This window comes from Frankliniella occidentalis, unplaced genomic scaffold (genome assembly GCF_000697945.3).
Source record: "Frankliniella occidentalis isolate FOCC.00 unplaced genomic scaffold, Focc_3.1 Scaffold42, whole genome shotgun sequence".
NCBI classification, from domain to species: domain Eukaryota; kingdom Metazoa; phylum Arthropoda; class Insecta; order Thysanoptera; family Thripidae; genus Frankliniella; species Frankliniella occidentalis.
The window spans coordinates 368052-388734 of record NW_026267172.1 but is presented as its reverse complement, the minus strand read 5'-3'; the positions used below and the strand labels follow the sequence as shown (position 1 = coordinate 388734).

General features: G+C 38.2%; 5 protein-coding genes across 8 annotated transcripts; 2 read left to right on the top strand and 3 right to left on the bottom strand.

Moving 5' to 3' along the window:
• Nucleotides 1-1224: 1224 nt before the first annotated feature.
• On the bottom strand, nucleotides 1225-9076 carry LOC113214247 (tyrosine-protein phosphatase non-receptor type 23). 3 transcript variants are annotated; one of them, XM_026433555.2, is made up of 18 exons: nucleotides 8742-9076; nucleotides 8262-8464; nucleotides 7990-8167; nucleotides 7758-7902; nucleotides 7481-7578; nucleotides 7215-7391; nucleotides 6875-7128; nucleotides 6648-6780; nucleotides 6375-6509; nucleotides 6052-6286; nucleotides 5780-5979; nucleotides 3490-5694; nucleotides 3214-3408; nucleotides 2719-2991; nucleotides 2447-2631; nucleotides 2033-2337; nucleotides 1742-1891; nucleotides 1225-1535 (listed from the first exon to the last, which is right to left on the bottom strand). In XM_026433555.2, the coding sequence occupies exons 1-18, from the start codon at nucleotides 8826-8828 to the stop codon at nucleotides 1267-1269; spliced, it is 5427 nt and encodes a 1808-aa protein (XP_026289340.1). In that variant the 5' UTR covers nucleotides 8829-9076; the 3' UTR covers nucleotides 1225-1266. The 3 variants fall into 3 exon arrangements, with proteins under 3 accessions (XP_026289340.1, XP_026289341.1, XP_026289342.1); XM_026433557.2 differs by having other exon boundaries at nucleotides 1379-1535; nucleotides 1747-1891; XM_026433556.2 differs by lacking the exon at nucleotides 1742-1891.
• A 149-nt stretch (nucleotides 9077-9225) lies between these two features.
• LOC113214250 (uncharacterized) lies at nucleotides 9226-10972 on the top strand. Its single transcript, XM_026433562.2, has one exon. The coding sequence runs from the start codon at nucleotides 9515-9517 to the stop codon at nucleotides 10955-10957; it is 1443 nt and encodes a 480-aa protein (XP_026289347.1). The 5' UTR covers nucleotides 9226-9514; the 3' UTR covers nucleotides 10958-10972.
• Nucleotides 10968-14236, bottom strand: LOC113214249 (EGF domain-specific O-linked N-acetylglucosamine transferase). Of its 2 annotated transcripts, none has more exons than XM_026433560.2 (10): nucleotides 13937-14236; nucleotides 13672-13851; nucleotides 13359-13565; nucleotides 13137-13285; nucleotides 12889-13052; nucleotides 12533-12807; nucleotides 12251-12451; nucleotides 12026-12159; nucleotides 11843-11945; nucleotides 10968-11761 (listed from the first exon to the last, which is right to left on the bottom strand). In XM_026433560.2, the coding sequence occupies exons 2-10, from the start codon at nucleotides 13846-13848 to the stop codon at nucleotides 11585-11587; spliced, it is 1587 nt and encodes a 528-aa protein (XP_026289345.1). In that variant the 5' UTR covers nucleotides 13849-13851; nucleotides 13937-14236; the 3' UTR covers nucleotides 10968-11584. The 2 variants fall into 2 exon arrangements, with proteins under 2 accessions (XP_026289345.1, XP_026289346.1); XM_026433561.2 differs by having other exon boundaries at nucleotides 13990-14236.
• Nucleotides 14237-14270: 34 nt separating this feature from the next.
• Nucleotides 14271-15443, top strand: LOC113214251 (dynein axonemal assembly factor 6). Its single transcript, XM_026433563.2, has 3 exons — nucleotides 14271-14719; nucleotides 14794-15017; nucleotides 15094-15443. The coding sequence occupies exons 1-3, from the start codon at nucleotides 14617-14619 to the stop codon at nucleotides 15349-15351; spliced, it is 585 nt and encodes a 194-aa protein (XP_026289348.1). The 5' UTR covers nucleotides 14271-14616; the 3' UTR covers nucleotides 15352-15443.
• Nucleotides 15381-18647, bottom strand: LOC113214248 (2',5'-phosphodiesterase 12). Its single transcript, XM_026433559.2, has 10 exons — nucleotides 18330-18647; nucleotides 17519-18231; nucleotides 17293-17432; nucleotides 17063-17202; nucleotides 16816-16975; nucleotides 16608-16740; nucleotides 16350-16505; nucleotides 16143-16263; nucleotides 15886-16037; nucleotides 15381-15806 (listed from the first exon to the last, which is right to left on the bottom strand). Exons 2-10 carry the CDS (start codon nucleotides 18191-18193, stop codon nucleotides 15696-15698), a joined length of 1788 nt encoding a protein of 595 aa, XP_026289344.1. The 5' UTR covers nucleotides 18194-18231; nucleotides 18330-18647; the 3' UTR covers nucleotides 15381-15695.
• Between the last annotated feature and the right edge of the window lie 2036 nt (nucleotides 18648-20683).

Sequence of the window (20683 nt, the reverse complement as noted above, 5' to 3'; positions counted from 1 at the left end):
GGGGGGGAGGGGGCAGCGAACGGCGCTGTAACGGGAAAGGGGAAGGGAGGCGCCTGCTCGGAGGTTTGGGAGGCCGGAGGGGGGTAAACGAAGTACACTTACGGGCACTAGGGCCGGAGGAAGAGTGGCGGGGGAGAGGGGGACAGAGAAATGCGTTACTGAAGTTTGAAAAATTTTCTTTATTGTTGTAAGACTTGCCGCCTCAATATCGGTGGTACAGGTGAAATACATTGAAGGTAAAGTCAATAGGACAATAAAAGTTCAATGATAAGTAATAAAAACAGTAATATGAAGTAATTGGGCTCTAGGGGTGCCATGAAGCTGAAAATAGTGAATGTAAAATTTCAAATTTCACAGTAAATGTATAGATAACTTGTTCCACTAGAATAAAATGATAACATTAAGAGAGTAATAACATATGTAAAATACATAAAAATTCTTTAATAAATCATTACACCAAAGCAAAAAATGCTCTCAGTTCACTAGTGTGGACAACCTAGGAACAGTATCAAGAACTAAACCTCTACAAAATAAGTGGTTTTACCCAAAAATCATTAAAGCGAAGATGTATTGAAAAGATCAGACAGTCATAATATGCGATGAGTCCCATAAAAATATATAGATGAGGGAATTCCCTCTATTTTTTTTGCAAATGAAGGTGAGTAACCTTGCTGACTTTCAAGGTATTATTTTTTGTATTTTTTTTTGCTGTAGTAGCCTTTGCATCCTATCTGATCGATTTCTATCAATCAATTTCTGAAAAGGCTATTAACAAAGATTTTAACTAGTACTTAATAAATCAAACAGTTCTCAGTGATTTGTAAACCAGTCAGTTCTGAGGAAATTAAAATGATAAAATTCAGTGAATAATAGTGAATATTTTATCACAGTGGTAATTGTATCATAAAAGTCAATAAGATATCTAGTGTATGTACTTTTAAAAAGTTAGACAAGCCATCCTTCAATAGAACCACAAAAAATTCTTTTCAAAATCAGTCTCAATCAGTCCACATAAGCATATGATGCCTTTTCATACACAAAGCAGGCTATAAAATTTAACGCTAGGAACTAAGATTCAACACAGGTATGGTTAAAATAACAAGATATAATACCTATTATTTGTGTAGAGTGTAAAATTTACAGGTGTGTGCAGAAGACACAAAGCTTCTAGGGGGGGGGCACAAAGAAAACAACAACGGGAGGAAAAAAGGGGGTAGCTATGACTGAATTCGGAATATATCTATTAACTACTTAAACCACACAAATTTAACTTCTTTTGAGTGGCCACAAGGGATCAATCTCACTGAATGGATCAGTAGAATTTGATTCATGTTTCGAAAGATGCTCTTGACTAGCTTTCTTAAAGTTCTCAGCAGAAGATTTTGATTCCTTAGAAGCATTGCCTTTATTCAGTAGAGATAAATCAGTAAGATGAGAGTTGGGGGTGAGTTCAGCCTTCTCAGTAGACATTAAAGACAAAATTGCCTCATTTTGAAATTCTTTTGTTCCATTGCTGTCACTCTGGTTTTGAACACCTGAAAAAAGACATTTATATTACAAGTAAATCAAAAGTCAAGACATACAAACAAAATCAGATTTTGTGAAAAGAATTGCTAGGGTGTTTTGATATCATTAAGTGAACAGCAAAGTCACAATGACATTTTGTTGCAGTGCGGTGATGTTAAAAGCTGGAAGTAGCAAGTCCATGATGGAGATCAGCAAAGCAAATTAAATGCGCTACCTAACCCCATTTTCTCAATTCCTGACTGAAGTTGACTCAGACCAGTAGGGGGCCCGAGAAGAAAATCTTGGGAGGGATGACGGGTGTGACATTTTCCATCAGACCGGCTCCGTTTGTCCTCAAAACTGGATCCACTAGTCAAGATCCCGCCTGAGAAAAAATTGCGAGCACAGTTATTTTAAGTGAGATTACAGCAAAATTAAATCCCACATTTGTTTTCTTGTTAATTAAAGCATTGTGCAGCCCAAAGAAAAGCAATGACAAAGATGAAAAGGCTTTGATTACACTTACATTTCATTAATATATCTTGAGCATAGTAAAGTACTGAAAGATAAGCAAATTTCAAATGTTCTCTGTCTCTTAAGGCAGCCTTCCTTCGCTCACTCATTGCAGCAGTTAACTTGACAATATCAATCAGTCCACGTCCAGCTTGAACTTCACAAATAGCTGCTGCTGTTAAACAGAAGAGACCAGTTCTCCCAACGCCAGACAAGCAATGAACAACAAGAGGATGTGATGCCACTCGTTGTTGACTATAGAATGTGAGACATTCTGAGACAAATGACAGAAAAGGTCCTGGAGATGCAGGAAAAGAACTGAAAACAGGATCAAAGAATGCAAAATTAAACTTTGAAGAAAAAAAATATTCCAACAGAATTCTTGATTAGGTATGTACAAGCAATTAAGAGAAAACTAAATATATACCTTCCAGGCCATGCAGTGAATTGAAAATGAACAACAATTCGAGAAACTCTTGTTTCTGCATCGCTCACAGAAATTATTCTTTCTGTCCAGTGTTGTTTGATGTTAGCAGTTTGCAAACTCAGACGCATTCGTCCAACTGACATTTCTTGGTTTTTTTCAACAGGCCAATAACATTGCCCCTCAAGCTAAAAAAAATTTAAATAGCGGTTTATAATAACATAATATGTGATGAACTTCATTTCAATGAGTAGTTGACAGTAAAAACCACTCACCTCAAAATCGCTCAGCAAGCAAACAATCACTTCTACTTGTTGCTCATAGACCATTATCCAAAAGTCATTAAATGTTGAAGGAAGTGGTAACTGAGTCAGAATGAAAGAAGGTGTTGATGGAGTCAAGTCCTTCATGTGAGAAGCATTTATATAATCATCCTTGGTGGAGGGCAACTCAATCCGTGAGCAGTCGTAAGGGAGAATGTCAGAGAAACGATTCTTCATAGGATAACATCTAGCAACTGAAATACTCCTGCGGTGAGAGTCTTTTTCCTGTCACAAAAAAATAAAATAAAAGGGATAGAGCATTATAATATACATCCCAAGTGGACCACATGAGTCATTCTTTTTTTCTACATAAAAGACCTACACTTATTGTTTGCTCAAATAAAATGGGTTCCTTACAAACTAAATGAAAAAGAACTGACTATGGCCACTACGTAATACTAATATCTGATACAGAAATGTGAAAAAAATTAAGAAATATTTTCAAACCTGCAGTTCATTTATCTCTTTCCATTTTATGTCAAGAGGTGTAGGACCATTCAATGTTTTAAGTGTCAGCCCCTCAACAAATTTTTCATATTTTTCAACATCTTGAGTAAATTGATTCAGGTAATCTTGGTCCTGGAAAGGGTCCTTTACAGGTAACTTGGGATTTGGAGTTTTACTTGTTTGTTCGGTTGGAATCTAAAAAGATTAAAACTGTAAGCAATTGCTTGAAATACTGAAATTTATGTTACAGTTTTATTTCCATTTTTGTTGTCTTACCTGTAAAATACTCATTGATTCAACAAGTGTGTCAGTACTGGTGTCTGGTCCATGGTTTGCTGAGATTAAATTTTGCTCTTGATCATTTCTCTCCAATGAACCTCCAGTGCTAGAGGGAAATGAAGATATGGATTCTTTAACTGAGTGGGGAGTGATTTTTCCAGATTCAGGCACTAAAGGTTGTTGGTTGATAGAAAAATCTAGCCCTGCCAATAAATCAACATTGGATGAAGAGGCATTTTCGGTGTGAGAACTTCTTGATGCTTGTGGACTGTTGGTAGTGTAGGAATCAGACTTTGGCATGCGCGCTTGCATGTACATTCCCTGGGAGTTGTAATCCTGCTGACCAGTCGTGAACGACTCACTCTCTACAGCAGCTTCACTGTTATTATTTAGAGCACCATATGGCGGTACTTGATAATAGTTTCCAGTGGCGGATGCTGTACTTGAGTTGTAACCATAAGATTGCACATGAGAGGAATAACTTGAAGATGTTTGATTGGTTGGGTAGGATCCAGCACTGGAATAGAGTGATGAGTTTTGGTTATACTGATATTGGAAAGAGTTGCTGGACCCTGGCATTTGATAGCCTGCATATGCTGGGTCAGCACTGAGAGGGCTTTGAGCACTTGCCGGCCAACTACCCTGGTAATGTTGGTCGTACGAATACACATTTCCTTGACTAGCTGCCGTTGCAGAGGGATTATTAATATTTTGATAGTTGGCTAATGCTTGTTGACCGTACGCATCAGGGGTTTGAGCAAAGTGGTTTGCATATGGGTTAGAATTGGTGCTTTGAGCAACACCAGCTATGCTGTTGTAGGCTGTAGAGGAGGTAGCAACTTGATCAGAAGGTTGACTTGAATATTGATGATTTAGACTTGTATTCTGAATAGCACCAGACAAATAAACTGAGTTCCCCGGTTGTTCAGATGGCTGATTTAAATACTGATTAATACCAGTACCTGGCACAGCAGCAGACATACTGCTGTATGCTGGAGGTACAGTCTGATCTCCAACATTTTGGTACCCAGATGGAACAGAGGCTGCAGTATTCTCATAGTAAGTTGAATTTTGAAAATTTGCTGGCACACTATGGGCATTGTATTGGTGGCCAGATGCAGCACCAACTGCAGGATGGTATGCTTCGTACTGATAGCTGGATGTTGGAATAATATTTCCTTGCATATGATTCACAGGTGATGTTGCACTCTTCGCACTTTCAAGAATTGAAAGAGTGTTAGCTTGAGGTACAGTATTTAATGATCCAAGAGACTCATTAGAGCCACTCTGATAAGAAGCTCCACCAACAGGAGTATATCGATGTCCTTGATCTGTGTTATAGGTGGTTAGCTGGTGAGCTGGCTGAACAACTTGCATGTCACTGGGTTTCATATCCACAGAATACTGAACATTTGTAGGCAAATATGTACTCATAGTAGCAGCTTGACTTCCATAGCCCCACATTCCGGCATAGTTATATACTTGCTGAGAGTAAGCAGGAACAGTTGGTGCTTGAGCTGCATAGGGAACACTTGTCATGTCGTGAGGTTCTGATTTTATTACCGATGATGTAGCTTCAGAACCCAAGGGTGCTGGCCTCACACCAGGCATCCAATTTTGTGGTTTACCATCAACAGGCACCTTAGAAAGGCCTGATGTTGCTCCAACAGTTGAGTCATAATAAGATGAAGATGAAACAACTGGTATCTGTCCATATAATCCAGCAGCAGAATATGCAGAGGGAACCGCTTCAGAGTTCAAGAAAGTATTGTTCGCTCTATTTAAACCTCCATCAGCATTTAAAAAGTCCTTGAGTTTGGGTGCAGAAGTGGTTTTAGAAAAGTTACCAGGAACATCTGGTGTATTTGCTCCTTTCCTTGGTGTCTTTGAAGGCAATACAGTATTGTTTTTTATCAGCATCTGCTCTCTTTCTTCTTGTTGAACTCGGCATGTGCTCTTAACACGCCCTAGTAGCTTGCTCACATTTGTTTCCAAAATATTGTAAAACTCATGACCTTTTGCAGATTTGGCCAAAAGATCTTCGTATGCATCAAAGCACGATATAAGGGCATTGATAACCGATTGTCTTTTTCGTACTACTTCAGCAGTGGCCTTTCGGACATTGCTATAGCGTGCATAAGCATCCGTTACAGCTTTCAAAATATTGTCCTGTGCTGTGAGGTTTTGCTGAATCAATTTCACCTAAAACAAACAAAATTAAGGAATTATAATCACAGGAACAGCAAGAAAGAAAACTAGATAGAAAATGTTATCCTATGACACCCACAATGTCTTGGTGTTTCTTCAGTTCATCTTGAAATAAATTGTCTACATTTTCGTTTTGGTTTGTAACAAGGCGCTGGGTGATGTCATCTTTACAAATCGAGTCACGAAGTTGAGATGTTAGCATGGAACGCTGAGACCGCATTTCTTCCACCTTCTCCATCAGATTTTGCATTTCTCTCACAATTTTTCCACTATCTGCGTCTACAAGAAAACAGTGACATTTAATGACAAGTGGTGCACTGTATTTTGAAAGACAAATTTCACACACAGTACCAGAGAGTGTGGGTGGTGGTGGTATTTGTTGTTGCAGCTGTGATAGAGGTAAGGAAAGAATGCGGAGGTTGCTTATATGGGTAGACATAACCTTGTGAAGGGCTTCATTTGATTCATTAGCTCTTGCATGTGCTTCTTGATACTTAGTGGCTTCTCTAGTTAAGTCTGTAGCCACTATGGAAGGAGGTCTTTTGCCCATAATTGCTTGGTAGTCTCTCTCTAAAATCTCTTCCTCCTAGTGATGGAAATGAAATTTGATAGATAGAAAAAACACTGTCTCTCCTGAACAACATGAAAGCACTATTAAAATTATTACACAATACCTGCAACATGGTTTTGATTTCTTGGAGCATTGTTTCCACTTCTGTACAAACTTCAGAAAGCTTTGACATGGATTCCGTTAAGCTTTGAATGGCATTTGGTTTAGCACTAAGGGCTGCACAACGATCCACCAATTCCTAAAAAGAAAAAACATTTTGAAGAAAAAAACTTCCTTTATTACTATTTCAAAGTAGAAAGGCGGATAAAAAGCCTGAGCCTAGCATTGGGCTCTGAGTCTGGAAAGAAAAATTGCATGAAAATGTAATGGGATATACCTGTGGCAACTGATTAGGTTCAGAATAGCAATGAAGATAATCTAGCTGCAGAGATGACAGGAATGCTGTAAGAAGCTGGTCTTTTTCTTCAATGGAGCCACCAACCTTACGCAGTAACTTAGCCTTTTCTTCACTGGAATTTTTACAAAATATTCAATTTAGTTTTAAAGAGAATTTAAGGCATTGGTATTGTGTCACTAATGAGAATTAGAATTAAATTTATTTACCTGTAAAGCGATGAAGCTTCATGTGCTTTCATAGGCACCAATCTTCCAAATATATCTGGCCCAGACACTTCAGAATCATTTATGCTGAAAGGTATTCCCTTCACAAGAGAAACACCCATCGCCTTGGGTAGTTGATCACGATCAGGCACTTCTTCATGGTAGATAAATTCATTTTCATTCTTAGCAGCTTTTCTCTTGCCTTCCACAACATCCTGAGTGAAGCTTAGAGACTCTTGTACCTGCTTTGGGTTCATCTAGAATAATAGACAATAGACAGATCATCAATGAAAAAGGGGAAAAAAAATAACTTCCGGTAATAGACAAAGACTTGTTTACACACCTCTCCCTTGTCAAGATTTTTGGAGAGTTTGATTGCTTCCTCTAGTGTGTCATGAGCCAACTGATAAAAAGCAACTCTTTCACCCATTTTTTGCTGTTCCTCTGCTTGCATGCCTTGGAAAAGTTGAATCACACAGCGATAATAAATCTCTTTAAACTTGGCCAATCTTCTCCAGCTCTTCGAAAATAAGAGAATGAAAGAAATTAGATAACATTCTTAGTGCAAACATGCAACTGAAAGTAAATAATATATAGATGTAACTTTACTGTATAGACTTTGGTTCCAACAGCTTCTTCAGAAACGGATTGCTTTAATGCATTGAAAGCTTGACTGTAGTAGTTGACAACTTGTACAGCAACTTTCACTAAAAAAAATATACAGTGCATATAGTCATTAGTAGATATTTGTATGTGTTTTTGATTCACTGCGCACACAGAGGTGAACACATGTAGTCTCACATACATGCCACCTCCCAAGGGACTCTGAATTAATTAATAGTCAATTAATAGGCATTCATACAAGCCTGAAAACCTAGTCACCCACCGATAATTGATGCTTTCCGGTTATCCATCATACTTTTCTCCAGAATGCACTCTTGGGCTTGAGCAAGACACAAATGATAGGCAAACTGCATGATATCAGGAGCAATATCAGCTTCACTTGAAGGAGGATACGAATCTTTTAAATGCTGTGATGACAATGACAAGCATGATATTAAATGTACACTTGTTTCGGTATGAATTATTAATTTTTTTTTAGAAATAATGTTGAGTACCTGGAAGGCCCAGGCAGCACATTGAAAGTGGGTGCAGGCCATCTTCATGCCATCTTCTGTTGTTCGGGTATCTGACATACCTAACTGAGTATGCAGTGCGCCAATATTGTACAAAATTGACGATATTTCATATCGAATGTCAGCTACTGAAAATGAAACTCCAACATAGGTGTCTCGCCTAAAAAAGAAACACACGGAAAAAACAGGATTTATCAATAATTATGAAGATTTTACATTAGAAAATTAACCACAACATTGAAAAGGCTGCTCACCAGCTAAACTGCACAGCTGCAGCCCCATCTTTGGTCATAGGGAAACGACTCATAAGGAAATGAAGCTGGCAGTAATATCGCTTAAGATTTGCTACACCAGAAACATCTCTTCCAGGTCGTACAGCAGCAGCTCGCAAAGAATCAAGCTGATTAATTTCATGTGAATAGGTTTCAGGATCTTCATTGTAGAAATCCCGGATGTACTGGAAGTACAAGAAATAGGATATCATTACTAATAGTAAGATGAACTTTGTAGTTTTACACTGACAGCCCAGGCGGGCCGGGTTTCAAACAAATAAACAGGTTAGTCGACCAACACATTCTTGGTATAAACTGATACAGACAAAACTTGATGAAGTGCACAATCTAATAAAGAAGTAGAACGATAATTTTATTCAAATCAGTACCTAAAACACGATCCAAAGGCAATTAAAGAAAAGCAGTGCATCGGTATGTATGACGGCAAGATAAACTACTCACCTCTTTGAGTTTGGGTCCAAAATTTGTGGTTTCAGATTGAGTTCTGAGCTCAAAGCATACCATAGGGAGGCGCGGAACGGCTTCCATGTTTTACCATTGATTTAGCATCTATCAAAAATTTCTTTCAGAACGATATCAGTGATGTTTGTCGTCTTAAAGTGATGATGACATTTGTGAGTCCTAAAAGGTTTGTTATGAGTCAGCTGACAGCTGATATTCCGTCTTAGAAACTGTGCAACACTTAGTCTTACATGAATTTAAATTGAAAATTTGACAGACAATAAGAAAACGAAGAATTTCGTCAGGCCTTGAATATTCAATACTGTACTTTCTTTGGATTGAAAAAACGAGTGGAAAAATATCCTTTTCGTATTCAACAGTTGTCAATTTTGACTAGGCGAGTCTGGAGAACCACTGGTAACGCATAAACTTACTTCTTATGATATTTCAGTACATTTTCAGGGACGAAGAAGAGTATTTTTGATCCAAAACTTATAAGTGCTTTATATGAAAGCCTTTCCTTTCTTTTCTTTGCAAACATCAAATTATTTGCCCTGTTGTTTAGTGTAAATTATCAGTCTTGTGTTGGTGAGCCTGGATTCAAAAACGTCTGCTAGTTATCCTTATCAATCGCTGAAAAGTACTGAATGAAAACAGAAACAACTTGAATGAATGAATGAAATCACTCACACACTCAGGATACCGAACGGACTGCAAGTCAGAAAGAGTATTGAAGATAAGTTTAGAAACCGTCCGGCCAACTGTCTTTAATAATGAAGGATCTAAACTATAAGTTATTCCATGAGAGCTTGACATCAAACAACAATGGGACGACAGCTATTGAAAGTACTCTTGTTATTATACCATCAATCATCAGTGTGTACATTTTAACTCTGATACGTTCTCTCCAGGATTCAAAGAAAGAAACAGTAACAAGATCATATTGGTCACAGTTTTTTCTCGAGTTTTTTATTATTATCATGCCAAGCATTATGTGCTTCACAATTTTGGCCGACCATCTAGTTATAGTCTATGGAGCTCTTTTTCTGATCGGCATTGTATTGCTACTGAAAAATCATGTGCTGAAGACTATGCTCACTTCTTGCTTTGGAGAGATACAATGGAAAACGCATAGAGATATTGTATCTTACAGATCTGATCCACTTCATCGGTCATACATTACCAATTTTCGAGCTATTACGAATATGTTGACAGTTCTATGTATCCTAGCTGTTGATTTTCATATTTTTCCAAGACGTTTTGCCAAGACTGAAACTTTTGGATATGGTGTTATGGATTTTGGCGTTGGATTGTTCATTGTTGGAAACGCTCTTGTTCACCCTGAAGCACAATTTAAAGTTGGGCCAAGGATTTGGAAAACTGCACTTCAATGTATTCCACTGATATTCTTGGGAATAGGACGTTTGATTTTGACCAACCAAGTTGAGTACCACGAACATGTTACAGAGTATGGTCAACACTGGAATTTTTTCTTCACATTAGCGGTAACAAAATTAGCATGCTCAATTATCCTGAAAACTGTTAAAGGTAGCACAAACGTCTACTTTTTTTTCACCATTCTAATGATTTGCTCGTATGAGACAGTGTTGCAATGTGGTCTTCAAAAATGGATTTTGGGTAATGCACCTCGACTTGACTTGGTGTCAGCTAATCGAGAAGGCCTTGCATCAATTGTTGGATATGTTGCCTTGTATTTTGGAGGGGTATCGCTTGGCAGAATTTTAAGGAGGTTTGATACTCTAAATCCAGTAAAAAATTTAAGACTAGCAAAAATATTGGTCAGTATTTCAACAATTTGCTGGATTGTGACCTATACATGTGATAAAACTTTTGGGATCTCCAGGAGATTAGCAAACTGTGGATACTTATTTTGGATGATCTCATTTACAACAACTGTTTTAGCATGTTTACTTGTTATTGAATGTTTTTCTCTCTATCTAAAATATGTGAATGTATTTTCCAAAAGAAGTCAACCTAATCCAAATGTTGCATTTGTGCCAAATCTCCTTGCAGCTATCAACTTTAACGGGCTTACTTTTTTCTTACTTGCAAATTTGTTTACAGGCATAATAAACCTGAAGTTGAAAACGTTCAACCTCAACCCTGTTACTAGTCTAATAATTCTTATTCTTTATATGCTTTTGAATTGTATGACTGTTTCAGTTTTGCACCATAAAAAAATAAAGCTACTGTAATTCTACAATGTAGAATTTGCATTACTATTTTTAATTTTTTATTAGTAATACAATTGCACTGATTTGAAGCCACTTGAAAACACATCCAACGCGGATGTAGCCCTCGCAATTTAAAATAGTACATCAAAACTACAACAGTTGCATTAAGTCCAACTTCAAAATAAATACTGAATTGCAAATCACAGATAACTTGTATTGCACAAAGATTTTTCAAAAATTTGTTCCAAAAATAGTAAACATTTTACCAAAAGAAAAGTGCCTTCTAAATACTAGAAAATGTTGGCAGGTCTTTTAGATACTACTGTCACTAAGCACAGGTAACAATTATAATTACCGGTTAATATCAAAATGGTACAACTCTTAAAATGCCTAATCTACTTTTTAAAAGGATTCAAAAATTATTAATTTAAAAAAGAAGTTGTTTCCTCATTTTAGGAAACATCATTAATCACAACTAATTCAGATCTAATTACTCAATGTAAGAAAAAACTCCTCCATCAGAGTAACAATCTCAGATATATGGAACACAAAATTAAATTGAGATTCAAGGTACAGACCTAAAATGCACATTACAGTTTACAAGATAAAGTAGTACACACAATAAAAAGTAGTACTAGTAGCAAAAGGTTACAATTCACTGTGCAGACTTTGCTCATCACTTTCTCCGTTAAAAGTTAAGAATTCTTGGAATGCTGGATGTTTCTGAACATGATCAGCAGCTCTTTTCACTATTGCTTCAACTTCTTCTACATCAAAATGGTAATTGGTGAATTTGGCATGAGCACCCATATCTGGATGATGACCCTGAAGAAATAAATAACAAATAGTTATCAGCCTATGGAAAATTTCCTTCACGAATTTTGAAAAAATGAATGCACTACTTACCTCATCTTCTTTGTGAACTTTTCCTGGATCCTCCCATGTAAAATATTTAACACCCCGAAGACGTGCCAAATCCTTGTAGCAGTTTTCATCCTCACAATTGTGTCTAGACAGAGAGTACAAGCGTAAATAGTAAGGACCATTTCTAAGAAGCAATAATTCCACACATTTGAAAGATAGACCTACAACTCAAAAACTGCAGCCCAATCTGGAAGGAATAACAAGTGAGTTAAACCTGAGCCATGCATTCCAATAAATATGTCACTGTTGTGTGTGATTTCAAGTTGTTCAACAAATGACATTTGGTGAGAGTATGAAACCTACAAAAGAGAAAAGAAAAAAAAATAGTTTATGAATATTGCTGTTTTACCAGCACATAATACCATTAAAAGTAGATGCTTATGATTTCACCTTTTTAACAACATAATTTGGATTATCTTCAAGTTGTTTTAATAACTCATCCTCATTTAAAATACGTCTGTATTTTGTTTGACGAGAGAGGAGGGTAACATGAACTTTGTTGTTCCTTCTTTTATGCATAGGGATCCTTAAACGATGAAGAATATGTTTTGAAAATGCGTGAAATAATCCACTGCTTTCACAGCCATGAACCTAATGCAGTTACAGAAATACAAGGTGACAGTAACATGGATACTTATGGGTCAGGAACAGATAGTTTACATAGATACAAACCACAGGTGTATTGTAGAAGAGACCAAATATCATACGAGGAAGAAGTGGAAAAACTACATTACGGAAGCAAACAGTTTCACCTCGAAAGGTCTTTAGGTCCCACACAGGATGTTTGGTAAAAGTCTCCATAACTGGGGCAAAGTTTGACAAGTAGGTATAGCTCTCCCAAATAAGAATGTGGACATCACGAGTAAACATGTCAGGATGGGAGGAATTCAGGTGCAGTGCAGCATACAAGTTGAAGAAATCACAAAAATGATGGTACATGTTGACAGCTTAAACAAGCAAAACATCACACATTTAAATAATTTTTACAAAAAATAACTCTGAATTTTTAGTCATAATGGAAACCTTACTAGCATCTATTTTGAGGATAAATGTTGGCTTTTCAACTATGACATCGCAGTTGTGGTTTTCTATTGGACGATTTGGCAGTTCAACAAAATTTTTAAGTTCTGGTCCCCATGATTGCAACGGACTTATATGATCACATTGGTCTAATAGCCGTTTTTCGTGTAATCTGAGCAGCAAATAAAATGAATGAAAGTTGAAATGAAATGAAAAGTGCTTGAGAATTGGCAATTGATGGGATATTCATGCTTACTTGCAATGCCCCCCGATTTGGCCATGCTTCAGAACATCCATGGCATATCGCATTGGTTCTTTTCTTGTTGCCAAATCTGTGAAATTTAACATTAAATTTCGTCCTCTGCAAAATTTTAGGTGGTCAGCACATTCTAATGAAGAATCATCCTATCACAAAAATATTACATTTTACTCAAACAAGTAATAGAATTGTGTATCAATTTAGCTGAGAAGGACTTACTTTGAATAAAGGTTCACACATGATTTGCATTTCACGATCCCTCTGACGAACATAGCCGAAATCAGCTTCTTCATAAAAGCGGTTCACAAGTTCTTCAGTTGATTTGGTCCAACCTTTGCTATCACCATTGCAGACAGGTAACGAATAAGAATATTGCTTATCACAGCTTTGCTCATATCCCCAACATCTATTTTTACCAATATCATCCTAAGAGTAGAATGGACAAAAATTAAAAATATGCGTGATTGATGAAGCACCAATAAAAATAATAATTTAAATGGAGCAGACTTAAATATTTTTTAATGAAACTCACTTTATAAGGACATTCATCATCATTTGTACACAGTGCAGCAATTTCAGGGAAATTAGAAAAGTAAAATGGCATGTGCTCCTTGGGAATATCAACATTAGAAAAGTTAACGGCAGTTTGTGCTACAATAAAGAAGTAACTAAGAATTGCAATTGGTAATGGTTGGAAAAAATGAATCATTGTCTGAAACAGAAATAAACAGCAAAAGTAAATTAATCTGAAAAATTGTAATTTCAAGTGTGACAAGAAGCTTTGAATTCCAACTGACCAAGTGAATGTTAACCTATGTTTTATGTGAATAACATTAAATCACTAGCACACCTGTCGATTGTCATGAACAGATCTCTAGGTAGAAATCACAAGCAAGAAATTCTAGTGACGGATGAAGTTGACGCAATTGAAAAATATAATCTGAACATTTGCAAAACCTTGAATGTCATATTGAAACTGCATGTCTTCAAGTGAATTAGGATCCACATACGTGAATATTTACAAGCGTTGCCAAGGGGCAACGGAACCATGGAACCAACGGAACGACGGAAGCATAGTTCGTCTCCGCAAAAGTGCTTGTAAGTTTTGGTTTTTCTAAAGTATACTACACGATCCTTGGAGGATTATTCGCAGAAGGTACTCGCGGTCTATTTGTAACCGTGGAAGTCCTTCGGCACGTCTTGCGACGCCCTAGACTGCATATTTCTTCTCTTTTTTTGGCAACGGTTAGCTAACTAATAACAAAATAACTAAAGTTTCACCATTAAAAAACACACAAACTTGTTCGCACCCGTCTGGCATCCTTAAAAGGTTTGAATTCAGACAAATCTCCATAAGACTTGTTGCTATGGTAACAGTATCCTTGAAATGCCTGGGTAGCATCTTGCTGTGTGGTTTTCAATCACATCAGTGCAGCAAGCATTGTAAACTGTCTAATCTGCTTATTGTAAAAAAAATATGACTGACTTTAATTGCGATATACGAAAGCTCGCAGAGATCCTTAAAACTGAAGACGGCAGCTCTGATAGTGATGACGATCTACCTGGGATGTCCAAGATTGGTAAGTCCTGTTCATCCTTGCTGGCTGAAATGACTACAAACACGAACTGAGCAAATGCTGTCATTTTTAAACAGGACCTGGAGACATTGGAAAAACTAGAAGACATAGTGTTGGAATACATAGACCAGCAGCTGGTGACACCCTACAAACTAGTAAACCCACTGACCCTGACGCTATCTGGACTGCTGATGAAGTTATAGATCAGCCTACTGGTGAAGAGTGCTTTGATCCTAGAGAACAGCCTGAATATGAAATAAAATATCAACAGGCAGTTCGTCCAGAAGATGTGTTTTTACAGGTTGGAGAGCATTACACAATAATGTAGTAGCTTCTTTCTCTTTTGTAAAAATTGTCATAATTTTTTTTTGTGGTAGATGAATGGAAAGACAGCTTCAACAGCAAGCTGTGAAAACATAATCATTCTAATCTTTCTGAAGGGAGAAACAAAGAGTGCAGTTGACCTGACCATAACAAGTTCAGCACTTGATATTAGGTCACCGCTTTACAGACTCCACCTTCATCTACCGCATCCTGTTGATGGGGAAAAGGGTAAAGCAGAGTGGGATGACAAAACAGAAATTCTGAAAGTAACACTACAAATGGTTCGAGAATTTGACTTCCTAAATTTTTAGTAGTCATAAATGACTCAGAAGTACCAAAGTATTTGTTTTCTTCTTTATTATATTAACCATGTGTTTGTACAAATAAAATAGTTTAATCTTCACCTCTGTTGCTACTGTAACTGTACATCTCATATAAATGAAAATTAAATCATTCACACCTGTATTTAATTATCAATATTGCTCAGTATATTAAAGATGACAGTCTCATTGATTTTGATTGAGGACAGTGACAAACAATTGTTTGCAATGCAATGCAACATATATCTTCCAAATACATAATGGATCCCACCTGTCCAATTAAACAATCTTACAATACCAGTAAGAGTGGGGGAAACAAAATTACAGGAAGAGTCTTATTGTGACCACTGAAGGTCAGAAATGAGAGCAATGTGATCTGATGGAAACACAACATTTGGTAAAGCTGTGTATTTTTTAATCTCCTCCTCGGGATAGAGGGGGAAAACCTGCAGAAACGTCCATTGCCATTATAACATTTTGGTATAATCATAGTTACCGACAAGAAGACCATGCCAGAAGACTTACCTCTTTAACAAATAAGCTGTCAGTTTGGTAGTATATGTAATCCAAACACCCAGAAAATCCAACAGTGTAGTTTGTGAATGGAGGAGTACCACAAGCACTATCCATTTTGAATGGCTGAGTAAGTGAGAGACCACATATCTTCTCATTTTCATCTGGAAGGTTTGTTAGTTATATGTATCAGGGAGTCAAATTAAAACTATGTAAGCTGATCTTCAGAAAGGTCAAATATGTATTAGTTGACAAGAAAGGTGACTTACTACTCTTCCAATCCTCTAAATTATCTGGGGCAGACCCAGTAGTCATCAGCTGGTAAACACCACAGTCTGGGGTGCTATTGAAATCCCCACAAAATATAACAGAAACTTCAGCCGTAGGGTACTAAAGGAATTAGAAAACAGTGTAAGCAGAGTGATGAATATGAATATTCCATTCAATTGTGTTCGTCTATAAGCCAGACAACTTACTTCTTCTTTCACTTTCTCGACAACCTCTTCAATAAACTTAATTGATTGACCACCCTGAAGAAGTCTGACATGATCAGCATCAGGATGAAAATATTGATGTGTGTTACCAATGACGAGCCATTTTTGTGGGTTTTCTAAACTCTGAGCAACAGTTGCCTGAAATACCACATTAAAAAAAAATGAATTTTTTTTTTCACATTAAAAAAAAATGAATTTTTTTTTTCATGTCTAGAGAATAAATATAAGACTAGCACACACCTGTGAGGTAGTTGATCTGTCTTTCAAACGGTCTATCAAAGGTTTATTGTTTTTCACAGAATTCCATATACTGCTGTAGCATGAACGCTCACTAAGCTCAGCACCCAGAAGAGAAACATGAGTTTCCATCATTCTGTTAAACAACAAACATTATGTTAAGAGACCTTTGAGTTTTGAACAAAATACAGTTGCTGAAGTGTCAAGTTACCTGAAACGTTTGGTATTTAAAAAACAAGCAAGGCCTTCCCGGACACTACCTTTCCTATTGAAAACACCAGTGAATCCTTCTAATGAAAGAATAGGCAATAGATCAGCATCAAAGACGCTTTCATCAACTTCTTGAAGGCATATAATATCAGCATTGTAGCCTAGAAATAAACAAAACAAAAATTAGGTAAATTTTCTTCTTGTATCCAGTAGTGAAAACTAAATACATGCCCAGGACGTTTGCCTACCTAAAATTTCTTTTATAAATAACTGTTTTCTGTAATCAATATCCAATGCATAAGGTGGACAGTGACCAAACAGATCATTTTTGGCAGTATCTGTGTCAGAATACATGCCTGCCAAAATATTGTAGGTCATCACTCGAAAGCTAGAGAAAAGGTCCCAAATTATTGTGATGTCATAATGCAATATAAAAGTGTTTGTAAACCACATAGACAAGGCAGACAAGGAAGCCAACCTATCTCCAACAGCTCTCTCTTTGGTGAATGCATGTCTAAGTTCAAAAGGGCATTCTCCAGGCCCAGCTTCAACAGGTGCTTTTGAAACTGCTTCCACTACGGGGCCACATATCATTTCTCTACGGGGATGGCATGAAACCTACAGAGGAAACAAGTTAACAAACAAAATGGTTGTAAATATCTCACTGCATATAATTTACTTCGTAAAGTTATCACAATACAAACCTTCAATAAATGACCAATATCTTCAACTGTAGGAGTGTAGCTAAAACCAGAACCGATTTCTTTCCAATCAACAGCAGTCTGAGTTTTTTTATACCAGACAAACAGACTATCCATTCTGTTCAAGTTAGTACCAACAAATTTGCAAGGATAAACGGGGAAGTTGGAAAGAATACTTCTTGGAAGTTGAATTTCTTCCACCCAAGGTGGATTTATGACAATGTGATATTTCTTTCCACTCAAGGACAGCATTAATAAATCCTTACTCTCCAACAAAGATAAGCAAGTGTCGCCAGATGGCACAGGGTTTCCAGATCGCAACAGTTCTACTGTGACTTGAGGTGGTGGTCCTGTGTCAAAATTTTCGCCACTGTCCTTTTTTTTGGCAGCCTTTCGTCTCCTTTTGGCATGGACTTCATTAACAACTTTTTCAACATTACACTGGATTCGAGTCAGGAAAGTACTGACAGTTTCAACGGACTGACGATTAAGATTAAATTTCCTGTTGACACCGAGGCCATCATTGACATAATGGAAAGTGAATGTAAATCTTTCAGATCCACTTGGATGGGAAATGTACGCATTTTGCATCTCAGCCATTGTGGAGAGTCTGTATCTTTGAAATAGCTGTGGTCTAGCTGGATAAATTCTTGACAGAAGAAATCGGTGCAAAACCATCCCACTAGAATAATTTAAGAAGTACACTCAACAAAAACCTGTAGACAAGAAATAAACAATAAGATATATATAAAAAAAAAAAAAAAAAAAAAAATTGAAATTGAACTTGTAAAATTTATAAGTTACAGGAAATTACCTTGGTGTGTCCATGTAAAACCATAAATCCTCAAAGTCAAATCAACTTCAATTTCATATTCAGTCCATAACCTGCTGAGAAACAATTTACAGTAACCATGACTTCATGTGGCCGCGAGCAAAGACTGAACTGTCAGGTTACTCGAATTGTTGAAGAATATTCTCTTAGTGGCTGGTTATAAATTGCTAGGTGTTGATGCCAAATTAGGTAAACTTGTATGAAAGAAAATCAAAGTTATGATCATCAACACTAACACTATAAAATTTCTCGACCGGCTGGCGTCTGCAGTGGTCTGCAAGCAGACTGGCACGGCATGTCGCTTATATGCACCACAGTCCAAGACTGTAAATAAAGTTCTTCCCTCCCTCTCCCCCTCTCCTTCCTTACCGACTCCTCAACGTCGAGCCCGGTGAGCTTTCCCTCTTCAACTCCTCACCGACTGTGGCTGAACTTGCCCAACTTCAAACACTCCTCTGCGGTACTTGCAGAACTTTGTTGATTTTGCCATAGATACCTAGGCCCGATTTTGCTATGAGGCAACAGAGGTAACCTACCAGCGCCCCATGGCAAAATTAAATTTATAACATTACAAACCTAAATCGCATGTCAGCAAACACGGGCTGTGTCCGTGAATGCAAAATTTGAAATGATGATTGAACGCAGAAGCACCCCAGTCCATCCACCGAACGCGCCTGATGAGTAGGCAACCCATTTAACCCCTCATGCAAACATGAAGTGGCGGCCCAAACACTCCGTTCGAATATTATATATTTCAGAACTTTGATTGCGTGTTAGCAAAGTAGTATAGGAACTGTGGGTAAAATTTTTGTAACACTCACCCACTCACCACAAAGTACAGAACAATAAATTTATTCTACGAGAAGGCACTAATAGCGCTCGCAATAGCGCACGATGTAGCGAGTGCAAGAGCGTGAACAGTCAGTAAGGACCAAAACTAAGCAAACTTCAACGGATATTTTTTCAAAGGGTTAAACACGTTTCTTCCTGTTTCAGTGCGGCCGTGTTGCGCTGCTTAGAGCGGTGGAGCATTGACCGACCGCGGAACCGAATATTGGACTTCCCTGCTCTGTGGATAGCGCCGCATGGGCCAGTGGGAAGACGAAATAGGGAATTATGTCTTTACTAGCAGGCGTTTTGTTTCGTTTTGGTTGATCACGCACCTCCTCCTCCACCCCCACCCCCTCCCTGAAAGCGCAAGTGCGTTGATGCTTGTTGATGCGCACATTAAATGTGCTTAAAAGTTCCCACATTTTTTGGCTCGTTTAGTGGGCATTAATGCGAAGAATGCGAAAGTCATGAGCGTAATGCGGGACCTATTGTGCCTTTTTGCGCAATACCGCGTTTTGTGCGTTACTGGAACTGATTTGCACCCGGCACCAACGATATGTCGAATCCGACAACGTTTACCCTTCAAATTAAAAGAGGGTGGGATGAAGTGGGTAGTATCGAAGAAAAAAGTAGGTGTCATCAAAAATATGGATCGTGAAAGCAGATGATACGTATTTACTGATAAGGTCTTTTTTTATTAAGCATGTGAGGCTGGTAAAAATCGAACACACGCATTCACAAAATGTTGTTTGTATTTATATTCGGCGTTAGGAAATTGCCCGCAGTTACAGTGCGGCCAAAGAAGCTCTTATAGCGCCTGATGGGTAGGCAACATCTCGCCTGCAGTGCACGTGTGTACTGCGGGATGGCCTACCCGGAGTCTCGCGGGCGGGCACCACCAAACTCCTTTACTTTGCCTGAGAAGTGAAAGGACGTACTTTCTGGGCTATGCCTCATGACCCTGCGTTGTGTTGGCGTAGATAGACTCTTTATAGATATAACTGAGGATGCAAGCGGTGCATGAGTCTTGCCAAGTTGGTCCGGGTTCACAGTTTGGCATAAGGCTCAATGCAAATAAAGCGAGTGGTAGAGTAGAGCCCGGAAACTCGGAGACACAAAAATTCGCCCGGCGGGTGCAAAATCGCCCGGTCTGGCAACCCTGCTCCGGAGCGTGGACTCAGCCGTTGCGGCCACCGCGCCGGCCCCAGAGCTTATGTGACCCGGCCCTTGTGGTGTGCTTTTTCGGTGCGGCTCAAATGATGACTTCTCGTGGGCCATCCGGTCCGGGCCATCCTGCTTCCGCATTTACGCGCTGGTCCCCTGCCCCTTAATCCCCCGACCAGGTTAGCGCGGATCAAAAGGTGAACTCCCAAGTGAGTGCACCCAAGTGAGTGCACCCAAGTGAGTGTACGCCGCACACTTGCAGGTGTGTCGATGGTCGATATCGATAGATTTTGTATCTACAGCGGTCGCGTGCGCCGGAGCCGGAGGCCCCGCCCCGCCCT

What these genes read in the sequence shown, in the direction of transcription:
- LOC113214247 (XM_026433555.2), bottom strand. Translation starts at nt 8,828, where the DNA reads ATGGAAGCCGTTCCGCGCCTCCCTATGGTATGCTTTGAGCTCAGAACT. An exon ending in AAATCAAAACCATGTTGCAG is followed by an intron (nt 6,287 to 6,374) that starts GTATTGTGTAAT and finishes TTCCATCACTAG; the next exon opens with GAGGAAGAGATTTTAGAGAG. An exon ending in AATTGAGAAAATGGGGTTAG is followed by an intron (nt 1,536 to 1,741) that starts GTAGCGCATTTA and finishes GTCTTTTTTCAG; the next exon opens with GTGTTCAAAACCAGAGTGAC.
- LOC113214250 (XM_026433562.2), top strand. Translation starts at nt 9,515, where the DNA reads ATGAAGGATCTAAACTATAAGTTATTCCATGAGAGCTTGACATCAAAC.
- LOC113214249 (XM_026433560.2), bottom strand. Translation starts at nt 13,848, where the DNA reads ATGATTCATTTTTTCCAACCATTACCAATTGCAATTCTTAGTTACTTC. An exon ending in CAAATCGGGGGGCATTGCAA is followed by an intron (nt 13,053 to 13,136) that starts GTAAGCATGAAT and finishes TTTGCTGCTCAG; the next exon opens with ATTACACGAAAAACGGCTAT. An exon ending in TCTTCTACAATACACCTGTG is followed by an intron (nt 12,452 to 12,532) that starts GTTTGTATCTAT and finishes TAACTGCATTAG; the next exon opens with GTTCATGGCTGTGAAAGCAG.
- LOC113214251 (XM_026433563.2), top strand. Translation starts at nt 14,617, where the DNA reads ATGACTGACTTTAATTGCGATATACGAAAGCTCGCAGAGATCCTTAAA. An exon ending in ACCTGGGATGTCCAAGATTG is followed by an intron (nt 14,720 to 14,793) that starts GTAAGTCCTGTT and finishes ATTTTTAAACAG; the next exon opens with GACCTGGAGACATTGGAAAA. An exon ending in CAGAAGATGTGTTTTTACAG is followed by an intron (nt 15,018 to 15,093) that starts GTTGGAGAGCAT and finishes TTTTTGTGGTAG; the next exon opens with ATGAATGGAAAGACAGCTTC.
- LOC113214248 (XM_026433559.2), bottom strand. Translation starts at nt 18,193, where the DNA reads ATGGTTTTGCACCGATTTCTTCTGTCAAGAATTTATCCAGCTAGACCA. An exon ending in ATTTATAAAAGAAATTTTAG is followed by an intron (nt 16,976 to 17,062) that starts GTAGGCAAACGT and finishes GTTTATTTCTAG; the next exon opens with GCTACAATGCTGATATTATA. An exon ending in ACAGCTTATTTGTTAAAGAG is followed by an intron (nt 15,807 to 15,885) that starts GTAAGTCTTCTG and finishes ACGTTTCTGCAG; the next exon opens with GTTTTCCCCCTCTATCCCGA.